This window comes from Colletes latitarsis, chromosome 1 (assembly GCF_051014445.1).
Source record: "Colletes latitarsis isolate SP2378_abdomen chromosome 1, iyColLati1, whole genome shotgun sequence".
NCBI classification, from domain to species: Eukaryota; Metazoa; Arthropoda; class Insecta; order Hymenoptera; family Colletidae; genus Colletes; species Colletes latitarsis.
In genome coordinates, this window is record NC_135134.1 from 43,762,599 (window position 1) to 43,781,631 (window position 19,033).

General features: G+C 35.9%; 1 protein-coding gene across 1 annotated transcript in view; it reads left to right on the forward strand.

Moving 5' to 3' along the window:
• Positions 1-1,199: 1,199 nt before the first annotated feature.
• Positions 1,200-19,033, forward strand: part of LOC143342147 (protein daughterless-like) — a 252,889-nt gene continuing 235,055 nt past the window's right edge. Inside the window, exon 1 of the mRNA XM_076765713.1 lies at positions 1,200-1,455. Within this exon, the coding sequence (XP_076621828.1) occupies positions 1,374-1,455 (82 nt within the window). The 5' untranslated portion in view covers positions 1,200-1,373. The remainder of the gene's footprint in view (positions 1,456-19,033) is intronic.

Consider the following 19,033-nt stretch of genomic DNA (forward strand, 5'->3'; position numbering starts at 1 on the left):
CTCAGAATGTTGAAAAATTCTTTTAATTTATTGTCGAACAAAAATAAGGCACGAATTCAATGCAATGACATTTTTAATATTAATAAACTTAACCAAAGAAATAAGTTGATAGGTTTAGTTAGCTACATACTAGTGAATGGTGGGGAATGATTACTCGACCACAGTGTTACCAGACAGCAGATCAGTGTCATGAGGAAACTGCACCTCCACTTACATACACTAATGCACAGTCACATGTACGTGTGCTCTGGCGCTTCAGCAGCTTCGGGGAGTCGAGAAAGAAGGCGAATGTTAACCTTTCCATCTTGCATTTGAAACAGCTGGAATTTCCAAGCATTTCTGATTTATGTAAGTACATATAAGGAAAGTATAATGAAAAAAAAATTTACAAATTTCGCAAATTGTTTTTACGGTAATACACGTATTAAGACCCCCTGATTAGATTTGTACTATTGAAAAGAAAGACATTTTTTTACTGTGTCTATGTACGTGTGTACGTATGTATGTTATTAACATGATTGCGTCTAAATGACTAAGTGAATTTCAATGAAATCTCACATTTAAGAACAATGTTCTCATTTTGAAGTTTGATTCAAGTTTGCGTATATTCAGTCCATGGATAATGATGATAACCTTCTGTAATTTTTTAACCTTAGGAAGAATTAAGTTTTATATAAAAACATAAAATAACCTTTTTCTTTGTTTTCTCTGGAAAAGAAAAAATTAAACGAAATCTTATACATTGCATACCTGCATAACCATAATAATTAAAAACATATCACAAATATTTTAGAATAATGTTGTGCAAAGCGGTCTCAGTCACAGAACTAATTAAGAAATAAATATTTAGAAATTGTGAATAAGTAAAATTGATTAAAATGAAAATGGTACAATACAATATATTGTGTATATAATGAAGTATATAATACATTTTAATGTTTTACGGTACGTTTTACGATAACCATACCGATTTCCAAAAAAGAGTCGAATGTTTTACGTTTTAATAGAATTAAAAAATTGTAAAAGAATTATAAATTCATCTTAGACCAGGAAAATCCAACGAAATGGATTTCGAGTAAATTTAACTATTTGAGTAACTTGTTTTATTCAATTACTAGACTTGTCTAAATCTGTTTTCAGTTAAAGTAAGAAAGAGTAAGATTCAAAGCAGCCGCGTAGCGATGGTGGCGCGATTCGTTGGGGGCAGATGGCGCCACTCTTGGACTATAAGAGCCGCGTCGGTGAGGCGGCGTGGTTCAGTAGTGTGCGTGACCGTTCCGGGAGGAGGGTGGCTCCACGCGCGGCCGCACCGCGAAACCGTGCCCACTCGTCTCAACCACGGACATCCACTCGTTTTCTCGTCTCGTGAAAACATGGCGGCCAGCGACGATGAGCCGATGCATCTCTACGAGGTCTTTCAAAACTGCTTCAATAAGATCGCCAACAAGCAGCCCGGTGAGTGCCGTCAGCCATGAAACAGTCCCTTCCCCGAGCCAGGGTCACCTAAATCTTGTGCTGTGCGTGCGCGTCGTGTGAAAAATAGAGCGACACAGAGTGTCTCTTGTGTCTAGTGCTACTCGTTGCAAAGAAGCACCGTGCATTAAATCACGCGAGCATCGCTCTGGTGTGTTCCCTGTGTCAACAAGTACCTACTGCAAGGGTTAAGCGGAGATCTGGGTGTTGTGCGTCGGTCGATCGAGCCCTCGATTTTCTCGAGAATCGCGCCGGACGTATCTCTCGACCAACTCGGTCCGTTTGTGTTTTGGTTTGCTTGTCAGTGCTTTGGACAGTGCTGCCCCGTCGTAGTGAACTAACCCCCGGGAGAGATATGTTCTTCCTTGGGCTTCTTGCATCCCGTATACGTTCTTTCTTTCTCGGTCGCTTGAGTTTTGTCCGACTGGCGTACTCGGCGTTGAAAAATATCGACGACATAACCTAAACACACACCAGAGACGACTCGTTGCTGTCATGTGCAACAGCGTCCGGTTGACTGTTCTGACGTGCCCGCGACGGCTGATACCGAGAAAAAGTCTCTGCTCGGTTATTATACATTGTCACGTATGTTCTGTGGTCCGTGAATCTCGCGAGATTCCGAGTTAAAAGTTGGTTCGCGATTGGGCGTGCTCCGATCGCTGCGTACCACGTGTCTTCACGACGCCGCTGGAGGAATCGTTAGAGGTTAATCGCTCGAACGTAATTCAGATCATAAATCCGAGTCTTTTTCTCGGCGGATAGCTTCGGGAGATTTGGAGGGAAGGGACTGCTGTGCTTTTTTTCTTTATTTTTATTCTTTTCATACACCTGCTCGATTAAGAGGGGGAGAGAAAGAAAGAGAGAGAAATTGCTCTCCGTGGAGCGATGCGCCGTAACCGCTGCGTGTCGTAGAACCGTACCGAAAGTGGTTCTCAATTTCTCACAACCCCCGGGCACGTCAATTTCGGCACGTGTCTGCTTGTTTCTCGCTCGAGTAAATTACCGATGCTTATGTATACGTTAACCGCGGTCAAATATTCTTATCTGTTTTCAAAAAACGATGTTATCTAGCGATGTGCGACACTGTTGAGTTTTAATTTATCTTCGATAAGCTTTTGCCAATATTGTTCGCCGTGATACAGCGAAATTATTTGATATTATAGTCGAGGAGGTAATTCTAGTGTCGGTTGTTCATACAACCGTGCTGTTTGCAAAACGATGGAGTCGTTCGGTTCAAACTGAATCTCGTCTCGGTCAAGCAAAATTATTTTTTATTTCTTCATGTTCATAGTACAGTTGTCTTTCGAAGTACGCAGGTTTGATTGTACACAGTTTTTTTACGACTTTCGTAGTCGCCGCGTTTTCCGTGGTTGCGGTTCTTTCGCCATTACAAATTACGATTTTTTACAACTTTTTTTACGATATAGATTCCTTAATGATACATTCATTAAAATTAAAACAAAATGTGGAAGAAGGATTAGAGATGTGACAAACTACAATTACCATATATTTTCATAAAATGTAATAAATACACATATGATTTTCTTGTAATCTGTATTGTATTATGGTGGGAGGAAATAGGGATGGTCTCAGAATTACGTGGATTTTCAGTTACGCGGTACGTGGGTGTCCCGAACCCCTGCGTATTTCGTGGAACAACTGTAGTTTCAATTATTTTCTTATCACACAAATACGCATACGAAGATAAATTAGTAAAGGATTTTATTAATTTAATTACATTAACGTTCAACTTTCTAAGCTTCAAAGTGTTTTTTATAAACCATTTAGTGTTTTTAAAGTGTTTTCAAAGTGTTTTTAAACGGTTTAAGTGTATATACACAATTGTTTTTGAACGTGAAAATTATTTTTCTAATATTCTTGTTATTATGGATTCTAGAAGGTAAACAAAGTATATGTAATATATTATATTCATTATTTTTAATTTGGGATGTGGAAGTATAAAATTGACGTATTGAGCTTCATTTATGTTTATTAACGTGATAATGTTGAATACATGAATTATAAAATATAGGCATGATTCGACTTTCAGTTGGTACAATAGAATACCCATAATCATTTGGAAGTTGGATCCAAGTGTCTTTTGTTACATCTAAGATAGTATGGATACATTTTCTTGCATCAATCATTACATGCAATAATAAGCAATTATAGTAAGATTCGATAAAATAAATATTAGTGAAATTAGGGTCAATTAAGGTTTTTGATACTCGGGTCGGATTTATAGATATTTTTAATCGAAACCACGTTATTTTTAAAAAATATCACTGACAATATCTTCAACAAAATATTTGAATATTTTAATTCCATTAAGAAAACAACTTCATTTTTGAACGGCATTTTAAATTTTATTAATTTCAGAAAAATATCGTCGCTTAGAATATCTTAGTATTAATATAGAAACAAGATATGTTTATTTATAAATATTAGCTTCCTTTAAAACTAATATAATTATAGACATTCTTTTATATAAAAATTGCAAAATCGTAAACATTTCAAGATCTATTTACAAAAAAATTTATCTTCAAATTGCAATATTAAAAATCACTGCGATTTTTTGCTAAGATATGAGGTCCATTTTGTTAAAAGTTATATTTACTTGAAACTATAGTTTTTATAAAATCTAGTTTATTTTAAACATATTAAAGTTATCTAAAAATCTCAAAAAAAAGAGAAAACAACAGTAAGATTTCAGAAACGATTTAGTTCATTGGGGAAACATTAGTAAATAGAAAATAATATTTATTTTAGTATGTAAAAAAAGAAGGTCCTTCCCTTTCTTTAATCTATGCTTGAACAAATACACTCGTAACCTAATGTAATTTATATTATAATAACAAATTTGGAGAGGTTAGAGAAGAGAGGCATTGAATGCCAAATATAAAATTTTAGTTTCGGGAATTTAATAATTTTCGAGATACTAAAAAATTTCTTGGAAAATATTTAATTCCCAAAACTAAAATTGTATATTTGGTATTTATTCCCCCCATCCCAAATTTCATGTCGATCGGTCATAGGTAGGTGCCATTCGGAAGAATATTCCAAATACATTATTATTTCATAGTATTTCAATTATATCAATTATTATTAATCACTGACACTTGTACGCAGATGCACAAATTTCACGTATTAGATCGATGCATATGTGATGAAAGATTTTGTAGAAAAACTTCTTTTAGTTTGTTATGAACGTGTTTAATCAAAATTATTGTTTGATAGTTCGATGGTATACTTGTTATTTTGCAGTATTCCAAATGTATATACTATTCAGAAATTTACAAATATTCAAATTCACTTGTTATAAGCGTTTTAGAGGCATATTGTAAGTTTAAAATGCTGATCGCCAATAACTCCCGTGGCAATAAACGTATTAAATTTTGTGCTTTAAAAAGTTGGAGAAATACTTGTCTTTGTATCGTCAAGTAAAAAGATTAGGCTTATTCGGATTTCATCGGGCCAATAAATTCTTCCACATTGGATCGTGTTATGTTTAATATTGATGGTTGCGCGTGTCTTGTATTTAATCGGCGATTAGATACACGATTCGTGTCGAGTTTTACGCGATGTTTGGGGAGATCCGTGGCAAATTCGAAAATACATGTCCGTTTGTTTGAGATCGATCGTCGCCTTACTCATTTATATTCCGATGTTTGAACGGCACGTATCAGGTTCGTTAAGCGTCAATTGTTCCGTCGAGGCAGTCGCCAATTGCCAACAATCCGATTAATTCTTCGCTCGTTTCGGCCGGTTAATTTGAACGATTGCCACTTTCAGTGGAAACACTGTACTGTACGCAGTCTATTGTACGCGGCGATGGGCAAACTATATCACGAAAAGCTGCCAATGTAGTTTAAAAACTTTCCCGGTATTAGTTTTAAACGTATCAGAGTTCCTCGTTATTAATAGACGACGTTTTAAACAAAAGAAAATTTTATTTCTCTTTTTATTCCCATAAATTTTATGCCACCTGTACCCCACACGTAGAAGTTACCATACCAAAAATATAATTCTTTGACGAAATACTACTAAGTATGACAAAATTCAGAGCACAATATATATACACGTAAAATATGTCAATATCTTCCTATTCCCTTATCGAATTTTATCACAAATTCAATGTCATCAATTTTCATTATACAGAGTGTTCGATTTTAAATCTATAAATGTGAATTACTTGTGAACTACCTTTTGTATAAAAAATGGTTCAGTCAGGATTTACATAAGTGGTTTCAGGGGAGACATAATCTAGCGTAATTAGTTATTCTGCTACGTTTTCTTAAATGGAATATAGAATTTTTAATGCGTCGATGATTGCAGATCGTTATTTTGCAGATTGTAAAGTGGTATCTGTCTGCATTTATATTTTTGTAATGTTTAAAAATTAAACAATACGATAATCGCGGCATGTAACACAATCGGGGAAGAAATTTTCCAGAAATTCATCAATAGCTTGTCAGATCAAATTCTTCGATTCGTAACAAAAAAAGGGAGTCCTACAGATTATCAAAATCATTTACAATATATTTCTGTCGATACGATGCTATAGCTGTACAGCCATAAAGAAGTCATTCATTCATGTATATATTTTTATATCGATAGGAAACTTCAATAAAATTTATCTAATGTTCATTATTTAGCATATCCTTTTAGCTCGTATAATTGAGGTTTTTGCATTTCTATTTAAGGGAGAGTTAAGGGGAAAAGGGAAGATGAGGGGAAGGAGGAGGAGTTAAAAGAGTAGAAAGGAGGGAAATAACTGAAACTGAAATAGAAAATTCAGAAAGAAAACGAAGAATGGTGTTATTACAGAGCTGATAGAGCTGGTATCGCACTCAAATAAAAATATAGGAAGTAGGAAATTTCTATTTAAAAATTCAAAATATTTAAAAATGCAATATTTCCTCCTTGATTCGAAGTTCACGAACAGGACTCCCTCTTCTCCCCTCTGGCGCATCACTGCCAGGGGGTATTCGGAATAACTAGCTCTCTCATCGTAATCTGAGTCGTAAAGGAACGGGTATAGGAGTCCTGACAAACTCTAGTTGTAAGTTGGCGTAAGGAAGTTTTCTCTTGGGTTATTCTCACTGTTGAAGTATAATACAACTCCTCCAGAGACGTGACTCTTTACCCCGTGATATTGCTAGGATCGTTTTCGTTCATTTTCACCATCAACTGATTTAGAAGTTCAGAAAATTTATCCGTTATGACACTTGGCCCTATTCATTAATTATAAAAATCGATTAAGTGTTAAGTCATCCCTTCTTAAATAACCTTCAAATATTTCACATACGTGAAAATAAATGATAATTATTAAACAACGTGCTTTGAGGAATTATTTGTGTCCCGAAGCTCGTCGAAACTCGAAAAGTTTGGAGTTTCGAAAACTGGTTCTCAGTTTCCCTTTTTAAAAGTTGTGGCCTGATTACAGGTGAGCGATTTTTAAAAACACGATCGTTCGGTTGTTCTTATTTTACGAATTTAAAACAAGGAAGATAGATATATGAATGTGTATTATTCCAACGCTCGTGTGTCCCCAGCCTGCCTAAATCTTCGTTGCAGTTTAAGCACGAAAATTTTTTGAAATATTTATGCATCAGTTTATACAAATTTATCAATTTTTTCAAGTGACATATCACTTCCGTTGAGAATCGCTGATTTATACAAATTTATTCATTTCCATTTTGGATATATTAAAAATACGTATTTCATGAAATTTGTTCGCTTTTGTATTTATTTAAATTATACTTCATTTCAATAGATTTTCATTAAATTTTAGATTTTTTAAAAACTTCCAGGATTAATTGATTAGAAACAAAGTGCAACAATATGTGGCAGGAGATAACAAAAAATTATGTGAATTTGGTTGAGAGATTCTGTCACAATTACTTTGTTCTACAAATATTGCATCATTCGATTATTACTTTTAGTGGGTAACGAATTTGAAAATATCAATGAATTAAAAACAGTATTGAATAACATTTTAATGGAAAATCAAAGAAGTTTTATAGCGATGGTATAACAGCTTTGTCGATAAAATGGGCGGGAGTTATTGAACGAGAAAGGGATTTATGGTTTTTCATAAAATTCAATGGTATGTTTGAAATATTGCTTTAAATTCTAGTACCAAATTCGGCACGAACTTATGGAACGACCTAATATAAATGAAGCAATAATTTACAAAAATATGTTTCACCATTATGTATAGTTTAAAATTAGTTATCATATAATATCTTTTAAAACATTCTCTAACGTGCAGCTCAGGCTTTCTTTCGCATGTTTAATGAATGTAACTCTTTTTCTTTAGATTTTACGGTTGTAATAAACTGGGCAATCTATATGTTTTTCTTGGGACGACGTTCTTTGCTTGAACTAATAGTGTAATATAAACACGATTCGATCTAGTCTTATCTTAATCATATTACAGTTGCCCCTCGAAGTACGTGGTTTCCTCACTTTTGAAGTCATTGAAAAGTTCTAAGTTCCTTAAGAAAAAAAAAAAAAAATTGGGACGATTTTACACAAGAAAAAACATGCAAATATTCATCTTTTTTTTACCATACTCTATTTCGTTAAAAGAATTTATTTTCAATCTAAAAACAATTACAAGTTTCAATCAATTTTACAACGAAAATAACCATATACCGTTTTTCTCCAAATATTTTAGAAGGTGTGAACACCTGTACCAATACCATAACATAATGGACGCTGCCACTGTGAAAGTTCCTTTATCCACACACTAGTGCAAACAAAGCTGACCAAAAAATAGAAAGATCTATTAAATCGAAATCACGTAGGAGTAGAATTGAATGTCCTAAACTTGACACCTGCGCAACAAAGTGATTATAGCTCTGTTACTTTTACGAATTTTAATAAAATCATTTAGGTGCATATTTTTGACACTCAAAGTTATGACAAAACTGCCAGATTAGAATACTTCTTCAACGCTTTCACAGTCACTTTAAATTCGCGTGTGAGTTTTCTGGACGTCGCATAGATATGTATAGTTCAACGAAACGATTTAATACATTCAATTATATTACTTCATGTGTACTCAATGTCTGGTGATATAATTTTAATATTTTCATATATAAATTATAAAGTTGATATCTCAAGTCGGACGTAACCCATAATAGTTTAGTTTGTAAATTGTAGAAATCCTCCGATTATGCAGGATATCTCAGGAATTATAGTACTCTACGGAGAGGAATGATTTTTTCATGAAATAGAAAATATAGAATAAAATATTTTTTATGGCCTTTCGTTATCGAGGAAAACATCTCTGAAAATGTATAATTGTTGATTCTCCAAAAATTTAACTACGATAACTTACTGTCGACCAGAGGCTATATTTTATACTGTATTAGGTACCGAAAAAATTTCGTGCGGTTTTCTATCAGAGTTGAATTCGCTGCAATTTTCTACTATGATTTATGAAGAACAGTGTGACAATACTAGTATCAATGGAAGGTTTAGACTGTTTAGTGTCTCAATTGATTTCCCATTTTTTATTTATTTCGATGTTGCCTCCTCTATACAAAGATAAAGATGGCGAGCGAAAACAATAAAAATGCGTTTCTTTTTGTTTCATGAGTTTAAACTTGGTAATTCAGCCAACAGCCGCAGCAAGACCAACTTGTAGTGTTTGCGAGGACGATTCAGTGAATGAAAGGATAGCACAGAAATGATTCAAAACGATTTAAAAAAAAAAAAGTAACGAAACGTTAGAAGACGAGTAATTTTCAAGGCGTCGATTCGTCATCAGGGATGAAGAATTATGTGAATAAACTTCTGACGGATAGAGGATATCGGATGGAAAGTTTTACCGCATCTTCCCTGTAGTTCAAATCTTAACTTATTTTTCGCAAAAGAGTCTCAAAACTTTCACATTACTGGAATGTACAAGCTTGTATAATAGAACTTTGAAAATAGGTTGTAGCATTAAGCAATGACTATTTTGTCGAATAAAATTATATTGCAAAAAAATTGTGATTGTTTGAAGTTTGTAGTGTTAATCCGTACGAACCTTTTCCGATACCTAATATATGTGTTATTACTGCACTTTTACGATCAAATAAATTAGAGAAAAGAAAATATTATCGAATTGTACAGAGTGAGTGAATATTTTTAAAACTAGCGGTGATACAAAAAAAGTTATTAGGCAAAATTGAAGTATTCGAGGAGTTGCATATTTTGGATTAATTTGATTAAACAAAGGGAACTACATATTTTCCTCACATTCTGTCGAATTAAATGATCATAGTCACTTAAAGTCAATAAAGGTCGTAGATATAAAAAATATCTTTTCTAATTCCATCTTGTACTGATATTTGTTTGCTAGGGTAAAATATCCAGTTATTGTCATCTGAACGACCGGTTTTATTGCTCAGTAATTAAAAAAGTACTTACCAAAAGATATAATGATACCATTCACGCGTTTTTTCATTACAAAAATTCGAGAGCTATAGTAGTTTATAATTTGTACGATAGCTTCTAATTAGACGCAACAATCAACTGATTTTTTTAGCTGCGTACGCGCGACTAGAACATGGTGAAACTTGATCATTGTTTATTCTATTCCTACTATTGTTTATGCGAAATAACGCACAGCATAGCGTTTCATACTTCAGGGAAACTCCCCCTACTTGATCTCCAAAGTTGCAATGTCTTCGAAGGCCTCGAAAAAACTGCGTACTTGAAAACCACTTTACTTCGAGGGACAATTGCAATCGAATTGTATATAGATTTTGTTTGTTCTAATTGAACGAATCCACCAGCACGCGTGTCAGCGTTCATCGTTAAATCTCTCAAGGGTCAGGGCGCGATCGTTCAAGCACAAGGGTATTCTAAAAATACGAACTAACCGTGACGCTCGCGTTCTCCAGAAATATTTTCTTCCTTTCGAATGCGTTCCCCGTCCTGTACCGCGAAGGTTCTCGGTGATCAAAGACAGTCTTTTTTTAATTCTTTAAACCCTTTCCGCGACATCGTTAGGAAAACGATCACGGAAACCACGCGCAACGCTCGCGAAAACAGCGCTGATCCCAATGGCCGATCCGATCTAAAATTATCAGTTGGGTGACTCACGAGTAAATCTACCTGAAGCGGAGTGAGTTTGTTTCGGGAAACCTTGGCGCGGTAAAACATTGCGTAAATAGTTCCACGACCGCCGCATTAATTATCTCCTGTCGATCGACGAAATTATACGTGACGCGGACAAAAACGATGGGTGAAAAAAGTTGATTCATGAATCGAACACGGTGTTATCGCTCGTTGGCTGCGAAAAACAGCGAAGCAAACGATCGATAAAAATTTCTCTGCACGTTGTTCTCTTTCTCGAAACGGTGTTTCTCTGTGTTCCAACGAATTTGTCCAAGAATTCTTCCAAAGTTGTTCATTTAACCCTGCGCAGTGTACGAGGATCATTTGAAAAGTCTGCGGCTTGAAAATGAAAACATACTATTTTGAGTTTTAAATTGCATTTGTATTTTAATATCTTTTAACTTCTGAAGCTCTTATACTATCACAAAAATCCATTTCTTGAAGGTCTTCCGAATAACTCTTTACGGTATCTATCATCCCTTGATGAAAATCGTCGACCATTGAGAAATGTTTTCATTTTTGGGCACAGGTGAAAGTCTCAGGGTGCCAAATCTGACAAATAAGCCACTTGTAAAAAATGATCTTTTTGTGTATTAGCCTGGTCTTTTTTGTGAATTGCATCATTCAATCTGACTTTTAGGGAAGATAGTCAGTCGGTAGTATTCCTTTAAAATCCCCAGAAATCCAAAGCCATGACTTTTCTGACGGATAAAACTGTGAAAAATATGTGAAACTTGTGATCTCGAGGAAAATGTTTTTTCGCCTTCGAAATAAACATTTCTGAATAATTAAAAAAATCATTGTTCGTTCATAGAATCTTGTATCTTCATAAACAGGAGGGCCAAATTTTCCATTGTGTAAAATTTGAACTAAATCGGTGACCCAATATATATCCTATTTCGACTATTTGGGAATGTTAATTTGTTGTATTAACTTTAATCTGATAACTTTGGTTCTCACTCAAGATGGGCAACGGATCAGAATCTCAGCGCTGGACACGATGTCAGTTCGATTGCCGAACAGTGGCGAATGAGTTTTGCGACTTCCAGGTATCGGTAGAGATTACCTTTTCGATTCGATCTGACCCCGGACCGCCATTTCTGAAACTCTCTCGTTCCCCGGAGCGAGAGTTTAACCGAACAACCATAAACGAGCTCTCAGACACAACACTCTCGTGGCTTAGCTCTCCTTCTCTCCTTCTCCCTCGATCACTTCGGCCCGTAATTCCGTCTTTCTCCCTCTTACTGCCTTCTCCCTTTCTGGAAGAATTATCGAGGGAGTGTCACCGTGATGCACCTGCCTCTTGCTCTCTCTCTTTCTCTCTTACACTCTCTATTTTTTCTTACTCCCACTATACATCCCTCTCTTCCTGTGGCCCTCTCACTCGTTTCGTTTCTTAGTTGTACACGCGCCTCGCACACGACTTCGGAATCGCAATGGCTCCGCGTATGGAAATTCGCTTCGAATCCGATAGATGGATCAGTGGATTCATTAAATGTGGTAGTGGTACAACTATAACCGGTGGATTTTTAATTAGACAATTTTTGACGAGGGAAGGGGGAAATATCTAACATAAAACAGAAAGCAGGAACAGGCAAGAAAGGTTGAGAACTGATGCTTTGAACATTATAACTATTAATTGTAATAATAGAGACACGGTAAAAACAAATTTCAATGAACTGAAGAATAGACGCCAAAATAAGACGAAAATCAAGAATACCAATTTGTTGATTTAGGCTTCGTTAAAAAGTTATTAACAAAATTATTGTTAAACATTTATTATTAATAAAATTTGTCCGCCTAGACGAATTTTTTTCTCGAAAGTGCCTAGGATTTCGAGGGTGTGTCTATTCACCAAAAATGATTGTAGTTGACCCCTGCAACTGAAAATAATTTTTCTAGAATGATTTGAAACTTTTAAATTTCGCCGAATAATTTAGGCACTTACTCGAATTTTTTTCTCGAAAATGCGTAGAATTTCGGGGGTATGTCTATTCACCAAAAATTAGTCTATTTGATCCCTCCAGTCGAAAATAATTTTTTCAGAATTAATTAAAAATTTTTTTTTTCGTCGAAAAATTTAGGCACCTACCCCCTTGTCGATTTTCCTTAAAAATTCGTTTTTCATTTTTAATAAATTTGTTTAACGCTGTACAGAAAAGTTGTCTAATACTTTTTTGTAGGTACCCATAAGCCTTACTTTAGAAAAAAGTTTCATTGAAATATATTCACTATTGTAAGAGTTATGGCTGTTTGAAAATTGAACCATTTTTATGTGGTTTTTCTCATTTTGCGAGGTCAAGGAGCAACTTTTCGAATATTTTTGGAATTTATACATATTCTCCATCAAAATACGCGTAGTTTGCTTTTTTAAACATTAAAATCGTCCAATCCGTTCAGGAGTTATGACGTTTTAAAGATTCGCATGAAAATTTGGGCAAACATTTCTGGCCTCAAATTAGATTTTCGGTAAGGAATTTTTTTCTCGAAAATGCGTAGGATTTCGGGGGTACGTGTAATGACCAAAAATGATTGTAATCGACCCCTGCAACCAAAAATAATTTTTCTAGAACGATTTGAAATTTTTTAATTTTGTCGAAAAATTGTCTACCGACTCAAATTTGTTTTTCGAATGTGCGTAGGATTTCAGGGATACATTTATTAACCAAAAATGATTGTAATCGACTCCTGCAATCGAAAATAATTTTTCCAGAAAGATTTGAAATTTTGTAATTTAATTTTTTAATAATTTTTTAACGAAGCCTCAATCAAGAAATTGATATTCTTGACTTTAGTCTTATCTTGGCCTCTAGAATCTTCCATTAAAATTTTTCCCAGGGGTGGCCGAATACTCTGCATAGTCCAACTAATTTTTACATCCAATAGGGTTTCGATTCGTTTCACATAAACAAGATACGTTCTTGGGGTTTGGGGTCCGCCGTGCATCGATGCGTTTCATCGAGCACGCAGCGTAGAATCCGATTTTCTCTTACATAGGTCGAATTTTTGCAGCATTCGAGATGTTCAACAGCTCGTTAGCGAGTCCCTCGAAAGCCGTATTTATCGGTCGGTCGGTCTTACATTTCCTCGGAGCTTGTGCCGAGCGAACGTCTCCCGGAAGTCAGGTTCTCCTCTGTAAGTAAATCAGGGAGGCGTTTCCCGTTGGCCGGCTATGAGACTTTTCGATTCTCTCTCCTTAGGAAAGGCCAAGTCCAAAGTGCGTCGCTCACGCACACGGCCGCACACAGATCAAGGATGAGCGTAATCTACATTTACAGCAGGGGCCCGATGAGCATCTGCTTCTGCCACCCCTCGCGGCCTCGGCCCCTCGTCCCTCGACGCCCAAGCCACGAATCCCTTTCTCCTCCGGCGAGCATCGTCCTCCCACCGTGCATGCTCTCCCGATCGCGATCGTTCGTCCTCGTCCGTCGCGTGGCTCTGCACGTTGCTCTCCTCTCTTTTCCCCCTGTATGCGCATACCGAATGCGCGTACGAACGCCGGTGTCGATAGGTCACGCCGAAGATCTCTCGACGCGCGTTCGTTATCTCCCGAAGCCTTTATTATTTGCGGTATCGCGGCGAAAAAATTTGTAATCGTTCCGACTTTTCAATTCCCGGTAATTTTTTCAATCGGACATGGCCTATTGCGTCGCTGAAACAGGCGAATCCACGTTTTGCGTTCTCAGCAAAATCCGCGTCGGTGTTGTTTTGGCGACTCGGTCGCGAGCGACCGATCCTTTTTGCCGCTACCGGGAACAAAAATGCGTCCGATAAAATGTTCAACGAGTTGACTCACGAAGCGCGGAAACGTTCCTCGACGTCGTTGTTAGTTCGCGTACGATCTGCCGGGGCTATGATTTATGGATATGATTTTTCTCGAGTGCAACGATGCGAGCGCGATACGCAGTTGCGCTTTTTTTTTATCTTCGAATCGAACTGGTGCCATGTTTTGTACCGTTACGAAACTTAGGGTGATTTAGAGCAGCGGTTCTTAACATTTTGTCTACCATAAATACCCTTTTAAATAATTTTTTATAAGTTCTTTTAAATAAGTTCTGTTCAAGTTTTATTTGTTCATACTCTCTAGAATTCTTAGAATATTACCGTTGAATTTCTGTCTGTTCGAAGACTGTTTTGATTTCATTTTTCATATCTGTTCTGTTCCATATTTCGTATTTTGCTTTCTCTTATCAAATTTCTGATCTTGTAGTGTGCCATTCACACATTGATTTACAAACCATAATCGTAATATCATGTGATGTTCTGTTTGAAGAGTGTTCCTTGATTTTTGCTATTCTCTTTATAGTGAATATATTGTACTACTCCTTTAATGTTGATATCTATATTATTAAATGCTTTTTGTATAGTATTGCCAATTTCATTTAAGGGGGTATTCTATTATAGTATGAAATACGTCCTCACTTTCTGAAGGAATTTTTTGCAAATAAACTGTGACACCTTTTGCAGTCGAATTTACAAGGTTTATTTATACATGTTTTAGTGTAATCTAAAAATTTTTTAGGCGAAAGGAAATTACAATTGGCTGCACCACATACTCTTATACATAGTCACTTTTTTTAAAAAAGGCGTTTCACGGTGTCCATGATTCTGGCCACTCTGTCTTCTTTAATATCAAGGTCCTACAGAAAGATAAAAAATTAAAATTTAGGGTTGATTTTAGTACGAACTATGATCATAAATGTACTGAATGTGCACCTAAAATATTCAAGTAGATTTTAAAATGTCATGGGCATCGTTCTGGTAAACACTTTTAAAATTTTGCATCCCTATAACGTTGCCGTTGGCCATCACGTTCCTTACATAGCCATAACTTCGTTAATTTTACGGTCCCATCGAAGTCCACGAGAAAACTCCTTTCTGACAAGTACGTTTGTACGTTTAGTTCGGTCCAGAGTTGGCATACTTTTTGGCGGAACGCGTAAAAAACTATTCTAGAGATTTACTTTCGCAAATTAGAGTACGGTAGCGTCTAGGTGGTCGAGAGCAGACATAGCGAACGTAAAGGGTTTTGTGAAGTTCGCGAAACGGGCGAGTGCATGCTGCGACTCGAATTCCTGACTAATGCAAGTCCCTCGTTACCGAACGTGCGCCGCTATTCGCCGCGCTCCCGTTATGGTCGATATGAATTTGCCACAGCATGAAACACCGTCGCCCTGAAACTCTCTTCTCTCTTTCTCTCTCCGTCTCTCTCGTTGCAAGCTGCGTTGTGCGGCTCCGAAGCCGCGACGGCAACGTCGTCGTGTCTCCGCTCCTTTCTGCATTTCTCTCTCGCGGCAGTGCCAAGCCAACTGGTCTCGGTAAATTCGCGATGCTCCGCGGGGAAGAGCAAAAGTCCATTAGCCGGCGCGAGAACTGGGTTACTGAAAGGGGCCTGGACCGATAAAAAAAGATTCTCGATGATTCCGTATCTGCCGCGCATTCTGCACCTTTCCCCGGTCGATGCAGCTCGATTCTGCGAGATCTCGCGAGAGATACTCGACTTTAGGAACACGGACTAAGGGTGCTAGTTGCCCCAATAACTGCTACCGTGAGCGTGTCTGCGTATCATTATTATTCTTTTCGTTTTTTAAATCCGACTGTATTTGAAATCAATCTACCTTTGACAGATTATAGCGAATGTAAGCGTAGACTTTTTTTTAACCCTTTAATAGTCGTAACTGTATTTTCTACATTTTTTTATATTCCCTTTTTATATTTAAAAATAAAATTGTACCAAAAGAATCTTAAACATCAAGAAATTGAAGCTACTTCAATGAGGGATATTTTATGTTTTCAAAAATGCAAACGAGAATTCTGTTCGCGTTTTTCACTGTAGAAGATAATTTACAATGGATTATAAATGAAGTAAATTATTATTCATTAAATACGTATGATTGCATTTTGAGAATAAACTTCAACATATGATATTGATATTTTATATTTGCTGTTTAAATGTCATGTAGAAATACGTAGTAGAATATGCAGAACAACCCAATCTATTTAGCATGTTTTCGTTTATTAATATGTTTCTGTACATCGTTTAAATAAAATATGGAAAATGGTTGTATGCATTGGTATTAATTTTCAAAGTGCAATGACACGTATTTAGTAAATATTGTAATAAATGTTGCAAGCAAGTATTATTCTTATATTATAGACACTCACACGTAGGTTACATCTATCGAAATGCATTTCTGACAGACAGTGCTGTTATTCCATAGCATTTAGATTAGTCATGTTTTGAATAGATGTGTTAGAAGGTTTGAGTTGCTCTATCGTGCGATTGGTGATAGCATGCCACGAAGAAAGAGTATGAACTGAGCCACATGTCGTTCAAGCGACTGAATATCAAAGAGAAATCGTTTTAAAAGTGAACTTCAGTTTCCGTTCGCTTTTAATATCAAATTGGGAAAATAATTATACTGCAAAGGATGAAATAAGAGAACACATATCGAATGGAGACAGGTAGCAAGCTATAGTTAATGTGTATACCAGCACAGGAGAAAGAGTCGCGAAATTTAGATTTATGATGGACAGGAACAGTTAGGCCAGATTCATACCTACTGCATAGGAGTTGAATCAACAGAGTATAACTGCAAGTTAGAGTGGCGTAGTTCGCGAAGGCAGGTAGATGCATTGGATGAGAGTGTTATAAATTAGATAGCAAAGATGAAACACTTAACGTTGCTCAGATATTCAGACACCTGTAGAAAAGAAGAAATATGCTATCCCCTTCAAGGATACTAACACATACATATACATTTATTTTTCATGTTATTTTAAATAATACAATGTGGAAGTAATCGCTAAAATGTGAATAAATATCTGTAACTATGTTTTATAATGTTTTATCGCAAACATATCGAAAGATTAATAGTTGCCATGCATGAACATCAATTTGCATTATTGTTTATTTCGAACAAAATAATTTTTATTTATTTTGAAGAAAAAGAAAGTCGAATTTATTGTCCCGATCTATTGATTTTTGTGGCACTCTTGATTTATTTATTATTTAAATTTTTTTTTATTTTATGAATTTCTATTACGTATAATACTATCTAACATCTTTTCTTCAAATTGAAAAAACCCACCGATTTAAGATTTTATACAATTTCGACGTTTTCATCCACACTCCACAATAAAAAGAGATGACAGTGTTTAATGAGAATAACAAAATATTTTAACACACCTCGGTACATTTATTACCAAAACAGTTCTTTAGAAGTTTTTTAAAATAGCAATTACGATTGCATGAGGAAAATATTCTGTAGTATTTCTAATTAAAGAACTGTTATCCGAAAGTTTATAAATATTGGTGTTTGTTTATTGCAAGTTCGTAGTGTCAGTCACCGGTGACCAGCATGGCATTCAGCGTGCCAAACGCGTATCGTTCGAAACAAGGCAATTCCCCTCGACGATGTTTCTATTTATTCAAGAGGCAGTTTTCGAATTGTACCGAACACATTGGGCTTGCAGGAGCTTTTTACGAGCATTGCAATCGACGTTGATCGTTACGTTTCTCATCCAGACATTGTCGTGAATAAATCTCTTCGATTGGTCCGCGCGTAACAAAATACATATAGAGATCTGATGACCGTAGACGCGCGTTTCCGTTGCTCAGGAATGCCCCTGCTCGGGTTCGTATGGCGTCCTCCGGAAAGACGAGCATCCATCATCGTCCTAGAGAGTCTCTTAGCAGTTTGACTGAAAGCACCACCCTACGAAGTACCATATTCTGGTATCCCCTTGTTGCATTGGCGTAGGTAGCGACGTTCTCAACTTCCTTCTCCTACAACTGACTTTTGGCGTTTCGAAGAAAAATTCTTCAACTTTTACTCTCCAATCTTTCAGTACGTCAGCTGCCCTTATTTGTAATCATAAATATGATTTAAGTGTTAGGGAGATCAGAGTCCGGGCGTTTTTGTTTCTTGAATAACGAATGAAAATATTAGATTCGCTCGTAAACTAGCTCCTGTCTATGGTTTTGCATGTCTAAATATTGGTTTAAAAAATTCGTTAATATATTCTAATTTACCAATGAATTTATGAATGAAACGTAGATAAAAGTTAGTTTACAAATGAAATTTTCCCAAGTCTGAAAGAGATGATAAGATGATAAGTCACATGCATCCATGTCCTTGTGTTAGTATAAAGATAATCAATTGGTATACTTAATTAATACTATGTAAAATGAATGCAAAGTTTTCTAGGGATACGAGCTAAAAACAGAATTGATTTAAAGTTTGTTTCCATGTCAGGTTATTTCAGAGTAATTTAAATAATTCACTTGTAAATTTCAATAAATACATTATAAAGGAAAACCTTCAGAATTTTTGTTTGCCGAATGTATTACTTGATAAGTTGCTGAGTGTACTATACTTGAGCTATAGTGGGCAACGTGCCAAATGGCACACTTTATTAAACAGAAACGACGTGACGTTTC